At 35.0% G+C, this 8,552-nt stretch overlaps 1 protein-coding gene across 1 annotated transcript in view; it reads right to left on the bottom strand.

Moving 5' to 3' along the window:
- Positions 1 to 3,081: 3,081 nt before the first annotated feature.
- The window catches only part of LOC107738988 (supervillin-like), a 36,509-nt gene continuing 31,038 nt past the window's right edge, over positions 3,082 to 8,552 (bottom strand). The window contains 6 exon segments of the mRNA XM_016550934.1: positions 3,082 to 3,878; positions 4,817 to 4,837; positions 5,242 to 5,397; positions 5,482 to 5,603; positions 7,592 to 7,735; positions 7,964 to 8,119. Coding sequence (XP_016406420.1) covers positions 3,792 to 3,878; positions 4,817 to 4,837; positions 5,242 to 5,397; positions 5,482 to 5,603; positions 7,592 to 7,735; positions 7,964 to 8,119 — 686 coding nt within the window. The 3' untranslated portion in view covers positions 3,082 to 3,791.

Here is an 8,552-nt window from a genome sequence, read left to right as displayed (position 1 = left end):
ATTATCAAACATACTATAGCAAAAACATAACAGAATACTCACCGTGCTCTCTCGTTGTCAATAACTCCGCCCCTCACTTCCGGTTCTGTGGCTGCGGTTCTGAAACTGCTGGTGCTGCGGGTCTGCAGCTGGATATATCTCGCACATTCAGCAATAACAACATGGCCCGTCAGCAATGCTGTCAAACGGGAGGAGCATTGAGCTGCTGGCGGGTCCGTGAAAATTTTCAAAAGCGTGAAAATAAAAGAAAATAATTAATTTAAAATACACGTTAAAATATAAAGTAAACACTAAATGAATTTGTCATTTTTATACATTTTCAAAGAGTAAAAAAAAGCAAAATAATAAAAAAGAAAAAAACAATTTAATGTTAAAATATACTTGTCAAGTTAACATTAAATACATTTTGTCATTTTAATAAACTTTCCAAAGTGTAAAATAAAAGAATAAATAAATAAAAGTTAACACAAAATTAATTTGTAGTTTTAATACATTTTCTTAAGTGTAAAATAAAAGAAAACAATGAATAAAATAAAATTATAAATAAATAAGTTAACACAAAATTAATTTGTTCTTTTAATACATTTTCAAAAGTGTAAAATAAAAGATTAAGTAAATTAAAGTTAACACCAGATTAATTTGCCATTTTAATAATTTTTCAAAGGTGTAAAATATAATTAAATAAACAAAAGTTAACACCAAATAAATGCCAATTTATTTTAATAAATTTTCAATAACATAAAATATGTTATTGGCAACATTCACAAATAAAATAAAAGTTAACACTAAACATAGGAGCACAAATCATTTAAAAAGCACTAAAGTTTTTGAATGACACTAGTTATTTGGGAAAACCATCCCTTTTCTTGCTTTTTTCTAAAATTAACATGTCCTTTATCCACAAAAATGCTGAGAACATCCGCATGATGTGAACTTTGTTTGCATATAGGGCCCTTCACTTTGTTTAAACGGTTTATCCGAGGCAATGATACTAACGAGATAACTTAAATCCGCTTTGGTTCTTTCCTTGTGTACTGACCCAGTGCGGAACAATTCACTTGACCTACTATCACAGCAGAAAACAGGAAGAGTGTTCTGTGCAGTCACCCTTCAGCCGCTCTCATTCTCATTTTGCTTAAGCATTTGAGTGGGCTCTCAGTTGTATAAAGATGTGTGCATTTCTGTAGCTCAGTGGGCCTTTAGTCTAACAGTTTAATTCAATTGTTCTCATGTTTCCTGTTGTGTTCAGCTCTCAAGTGATTTCCAGTTTCTCAGATATTTAATCTTGACAGAGACCGCAGGTCAATGCAAAATGAGCAGATTCATGGCAGAGAAAATTAAAGCACACCACATTCCCACAGCTCCTTGCTCGATAGGTTCCTCAAGGTCATTTATTACCTATCAACCACACACCCTGTCTTTTCCGACCAATAGGAAATTCAGTACAGAAATTCCAGCCAATCAGATGCAGTGACCTTTTACCATTCAGCCAATCAAATCCCTTGCCTGGAGGGTTATAGCATTCCAGGTAAAGCAGATTTGTCTGCCCTGATCATGGGTACTGTTAATGAGATCCTGGATTAACCAGGCTCACTTGCCAGTCTCAAAAATATGGTGCTATGTCAGTTGTAACAGAGAATAGAGCACCTGAATGACCTGTAATTGAATGCATATAACAGAATATTCACATGCTAATTTTTTTCAGGCCCCTCCAAGCTACTATTTGAAGTCACTTACACCTTGTCAGCATGCAAAATGCATGTTAATGTTACGTTCAAATGTGTTAATACGAATTGCAACAATGGCTATTGTACACTATATGACTAGTGTACAATGGTTGTACATTTGCATCTGAGTTGTTTTATTAGATGTAGGCATGTCCTCAATCCTCAGTCGGACAGACAGGAAGCGGCTTCTTGGCCATACAACATTTTTAGCCCTGACTTTGATTGGATCATGTGACTTATAAATCCCACTTGACCTGACAAGTTCAAAGCCTCCACTCCGGGTGTCCTAATTGTGCTTTTGTGTACTTATGGCAGTGCTCATTTGTTTTTGTAACTACTTTCAGTTTTTGTCATTTATCATTAGTATTCCTAATATAGGAACTGTGTTAGAGGGAAGACAAGCTGTGGAGATTCAGGTGAAATTAAAAAGGCAATTTATTTATTTTTGTGAATCATGGTTCTACAGAGAAATATGGCAAGTTGAAGCAAAAAGAAATAGACAATGAGATAATAAAAATGTATATTCAGATATTCTACTGTTTTCCTTATGATTGGACATTCTGGGATGATGCGATACTAATCACTTTCACTTGTGGAACAACAGCGCCCTCTGCTGGTCTAATGTTTTTATGGATTTCTGCTGGTCTAATGTTTTTATGGATTTTTAAATCTTTGAAATGGGTTCTTACAAGCCTACTTACTATATGACTATATAATTGGTACATTGAGAACATTAATACAAAACTGGAAAACAAGATTATCAAAATAATATATTTGTAGTACATATTGACTTGACTGTGGAAAACCACGGAGCCCCTACAAGGACATTATGATGGAAAAAATGAGATGGGATTAAAAGTTTATTTAAACATTTGCGCCCCCCCCCCAGAAACTTTACATTTGCTAACACAAATTTGCATTGGCTCTCAAAAATTTCACGTCCCTTGAGAAACTTTGTGTTCGCTCACAGAATCTTTATCATTCAGTGGCAAAGCTTTCGCATTCCTCCGAAAAACTTCACGTTTGCCCGCTAAAGCCCCAAGTATAATTTGTTTCATATATTTATGGTGCATGGATCTGCACTGAAAATAAACCATGGTAAAAACCAGGAACCTTTAAGACACTCATTTCAACATTCCACGGTTTGGGACACACCAAGTCTAATTTCGAATACTATTTAGGACGAATAGTATGCCAGTTGAGACGCATCATGTCAAACAACACGCCAAAATCAAAATCATATATGCATAATGCTAAAACCTCCAAAAATAAAGTTTAATCGTGATTTTATGAGTTTGATTTCAAAATGTATGATCAAAACTGATTTGAGAACAAAGCACCAGACAAAATTGTCATTATCTACATTATTCAGTGTTTATTTGCACCATTATTTATTTATATCACAAATATGTCTTCAAAATGCAGACTAGCATCTGTCTTTATATAAACTGTACATGAAGGCAAGGCACTATACAATGCAGAATAGAAAGAGATTTTCTCTTATTCCACAGTTTCATTCAATCTTGTTTGAAGAGACACACACACACACTGTATGGATTCTCAAACACTCTCCCATGCACACACAGACACATATATAGGGTTCTAAGGTTCAAGCATCTATCTGGAAGGTTTAAACACATCTTGAGGCCATTTATGAGAGCAGGTATGAACATACTTACATAAAGAGCTCTTTTGAGCTTTCTTACAATTAGATAATAACTAAAAGGCATTTTTATTTATTAGGTCTTTATATAAAGCTGGGCAGTGCATGAGGGCTGCCTTGTGCATGTTGGACGGTGACTGGCTTCATGTGGACACAGCAATGCAGAACAATGGGAGGAAAAGATGCCGGGGAGCACTCAAAACATTCAACAACAAATTAAAAAAAAAACAAATCTTGCTAATTCACTGATAAAAACAAAAAAGGAGAAAATGGGAGAAAAATGTGCTACAGGAGGCTGCTGAACCCCTGCCCATCTGTGTCTTTTCTTCTTCCTCCAGCTCCTTTTCACCTCCCTGTGTGGGTTGACACAGGTAGATCTTCACTTGCGTTCACTAGTCCCTTTAAAACAGTCCTTTGGCTTTCTTCACATTCACTTGCTTCCATCCTGGCAGTGCCTCATACTCACTTCTTGTCATTTCCAATGCTTTCTGTGGAGAACATGCACACATATATATAATTTTAAGTATAAGGATTTAAAAGTGCATGCAGATGACATAGAAGTGTTCATCATACTCAGGACTCTGAGGTGCTGAACACAATTGGATGAATGATCACACACACAAACACAAGAGCTGTAGGATATTGGTCATTGCCATTCATCAATCCAAAAATGTAAATAATATTAAAGTACAAAGTATTTAAATTAGGGATGCACAGTTTATCTGTACCATATCTGCTTTTAGCTGATATTAGATTTTTTTGTTTTTGTTTTTAATTTATAGGCCTCAGTCAATGTTGAATATTTAATTTCTCCCATTTTTACATTTAAATTACCTTTTCCATCATCTATCACTCAAAGTCAATAAAAACAATATTTTAAAAATACTGTTGAATCTAGTCAAAATGAATATAAATTTTTTTTTATACTGTACATGTTGTGATGCCAAAATTCACATGAAGCATTTAAAAAGATTGAGTTTTTTGTTTTGTTTTTAGATAAAAATGGCATAACATTTTTATCAGCCACTTATTGGTTATTGACCATAACGTGAAAATAATTACTGGATTATTGGAATTTTACTATTAGCACATGCCTCAATTAAAGAAGACTACCATTCAACAGTTTGGGGTTAGTACGATTTCTTATGTTTTTGAAATAAAATAATATTCTTAAAAAAAAAAAAAAAAAAACTATTTTAATGACCCCAAACTTTTGAATAATAGTGTATATCCAAGAAAAATTCAACCCTACATGTGAGACCTAGAGTATCAGTGAGATAGTGGTGAACAGTGACCCACACGCTGCTAGATACAAGGCGGTTTGTGCCAAGGCATGTGAGACACAAGCACATGGTGATGCAGTTCACACAGTGAGGATGCGGCATTAGTGGGAAAACACCAGTGTTCCTCATGAAACAAAACTCACCTTCCCAGAAGTCCCTACACCCTGGCATGTGAAGGGAAAAATTAACCTCATCAGACGCAAGACTACACCAGCAAAAAAGGGAAAAGCAGAAAGATGCAGGGAGAGACAGGTTAAGAGAGGCCGCTTTAAGATGACATAGTGGGAGCAGAAGTAGAAACATGAAAGAGATGAAGGGGAAAAAAGGCTAAATAAAAGTAGATAGTACTTAAAAGACGGAACATATGAGCACATTCAGGCAGACAGATGTTACAGAACAGATATACTTCAGTAATATTCCTGTCCAACGTCTCAAAATCATGCAATACTTTAAATCGTCCATAATTATAAAGTTAGGCTTTTTTGCACAACTAATGAAACTTAAACACTACTGTAACAATTATCCGAGTAATCTTTTGAAACCTCAATGTTAATGTGATTTTTCTTACCTCAAAGTCCTCATCTGAAAGGTAGATCTCAAGACGTAGAGGGTCAACACCTTCTGGTAGTGGACGGGCTTGAAGATCAGCGAGTGGGTAAGCGGTCTTGCAGAGTCTAGTCAATACGTCTTCAACAAGAATGATCTGATTACATACTTCAGCCTCCTATAATCACAGAAAACAACAACATCTTTAAACCATTCTAACAACAAAACAAACTTGGTATGTGCATTAAACTTTCTCTCTCACCTTCTCTGTGATCTCAGCAATATCCTCTCTGTGTTCCCAGCCGGGAAACATATTAGTGAATGTAAGAGGCTCAAGTCCTGCATGGATCAGGTATGATTTTGGAGTTTTTTTCTCATTTTTTTCTAAAAACAAAAGCAAAGCCATGTTATTGTATGAATTTTTAATTGTTTTATTTAATAGTCATTTTATTACAATAAAATAATAAAAAATAAAAATTATACAATACAGCCCAGATTTGAACTTGCATCCCCATGAGCACAGATTTGTGTGTTATAAGAACATGCATATATACACGCCCATGAGAATTTCATTTCAAAATGATATTAAGTCAAGTCAAATTTATTTACTTTATCTAAGTCAAGTATAACTCTTTTTACAATACACATAATTTCAAAGCTGCTTTTCAGAGTCATACTTGTCAACCTGTATCACTTTGGTTAATCTTTGAACCACAAATTAAGATATTTTTATTGTGACATGATATCCATCATAACATGAATCCATATGAATCGAGCAGTTTTGTGAAGTCTTGTGAAGAGATATGATCGTTTAATATGGTGAACAGATTTAATTTAGGATTTAAATATTGCCCGGTATTGTTCTATAATAGGGTCATTAAACCCCCTGTTTCAGTACCGGTTAGTTCTCACCACAGTGGATGGGGAAGAGGGGAGACAGACAAAACAGACAACTTCGGTTTCAGATGGTTTCATCTTGCCCCCATTGAGTTAAATACACAAATAAATGTACAGCCATTTGCATTTGCACTCTGCATCGAAAACATATATATGAACACACTGTTGCACCTCTAATAACTTTTAAGGCTTATTTTGCAGTGTTTATATAAGCCTTTTGATTGGTTGCATCAAGGAGCTGTAAAAACTGGTTACACTCACTAAGTGAATGAATAGTGTTTGTGCCAAACTCTTACAAAGCAAAAACACTCTTTCGATCCATGAACGTTTCTCTCAGTTAATGTATGCAATCTCACAGACTGAACCCATGCTGTTTTGAATAATTTAGTGAAGCATCTTTTCATTGGATAAGAGCATGCAGTCTCATGAATAATTATGAGAAACCGACACGTCATCAAAGTACTATAGCCCTTTGCCACGTCACAAACTGTGACATCAACACGATGTAGATTTTAAACACCGGAAGACAAAAATAGCGCAAAAAAACTCTAAATTGACCAGTTTTCTCCAACAATTAAAATTAATGGATGCAAACATTGTCTTCTATGATGTGCAACACAAATACCTCTACACAAAAAGTAGTTTGGTGTTTCATGACCCTTCAAGAGATTTCGATATTGGTTGGTTTTGTTCCAAGGGAGAGTAAGCAACTCTCAAAAAGTATTATGAAAATATGATCAGGTGTCGCAGGTGAAAAAAGTCCAAAAATAAATAAATTAATTAATTTTACAAATATATATTAAGGGATTTAGACAATGGTTGGTTTTGTTCTATGTCAAACTGTACAATTCTTAAAAAGCATCAACAAAACATACGCTAAGTGAAAAACAACCAGTTGTCACAGAGTATGGTGCGAGTTTAACATTTTCCAAAATTAATTAGCACTCATTTAAACAATGATGTTGAGAAATATAGGCCTGGTTTCACAGACAGGGTTTAGATTAAGCAAGGATTAGGCCTTAGTTCAATTAGGACATTTATTTTTTTAAATGTGCCTTAGAAAAAACATTACTGCGTGCACCTTGATACAAATCAATGGAAGTGACATTTTAAGATTTGTCAGAGCAAGTTGTTTTCAGTTAAGACAGCTCAAACATGCATTGTAGTTTTGCACTAGGCTTAAGACTTGTCCGTGAAACCGGGCAAAAGGGTTTTAATATGAAGTAATTTCAAATCAAATATCTCCGATTTCTTTACTGTATTGTGATGATTCTGTGCTGTGGTTGAAAATTTATCAGCAACCAACATTTTTACAACAATATTAGTCATTTTCAATCAAAATCTTATTGTTGTCATTTCCCCCACCTCTAGATAGTTTAAATGGGCATCTGCTATAAAGTCAACATATCATGCTTTATTACACAATATCATTCTTGTTTCTTTCCCAACAACATCATTAAAGACTGGCGTGTCACCTTTGCTATACTGGAGCACAGTTTCCATGGCACACTTCCTGTCAGAGTCCCATCGTATACGAGCTGAGCCCGTGCTCTCACTATCCTGAGGCCACCAGCCCTGCCACAGGTACACTTCATGGTGATTATCCACCAAAAACAGGGCTAAAAGACAATCAAACACAAGTAGTGACATCATGATACTGCCACAGACAAACCTCATGATTTTTCAATGAGTGTGAAGAATCAAATTTCCTTAATACATTATGCATGCAATGACTGTAGAAAAGCCTAATTAAATTGAAACTGACACCCACCCAGAATACCTAACAGTACAAGTTACATCAGAGAGCACTCTTAACGCTGTTTAATGAACATGAATATGTCAAGCACCTGGCTGAGTAGCTGTATACAAATCCTCCTGTAGGAAAGGCATCGAATTGACCAAATTTGGTTCCCTGGATGAATACACAAACTCCATTGCCACAAACTCTCCTGAAGTGCTGCTTAACTGGAACAGCCGGGGAGTGAAGTTGAACTTTCCCGGATCTGAGAAACACACAAAAAAAACACATAAATCCACAGTATCTTTCTAAGACATGTACAAATAAAAATGATGCCACGTGTCCATTCAGAGCAAATCTAAACAATCTCAAAATAAATCACATATCTTTAATGTAAACAGCCATACATTCAACCGCAAAACAGTGTAACTGCAAGTTTAAAATACCCAAGGTATGTTTTATTTAATATATACAGTACATATGTATTAAACTTGGTTTATGTACTAATATATCAGTACATACGAACTAGAGGTTGATCAATGCTGGATTTTGCTAATGATAATTAAAGGAATAGTTCACTCAAGTGCAGTTCACCCCATAGTTCTAACTTGAGAGTAAGTAAATGACAGAATTTTCATTTTTGGGTGAACAATTTCTTAAAACATTTGTTGTACTATTAATATATTTAAGACTTTTTA

Source organism: Sinocyclocheilus rhinocerous, unplaced genomic scaffold (genome assembly GCF_001515625.1).
Source record: "Sinocyclocheilus rhinocerous isolate Xijiao unplaced genomic scaffold, SAMN03320098_v1.1 scaffold735, whole genome shotgun sequence".
NCBI classification, from domain to species: domain Eukaryota; kingdom Metazoa; phylum Chordata; class Actinopteri; order Cypriniformes; family Cyprinidae; genus Sinocyclocheilus; species Sinocyclocheilus rhinocerous.
The sequence above is the reverse complement of the archived record's forward strand: the minus strand, read 5'-3'. Positions and strand labels throughout refer to the sequence as shown.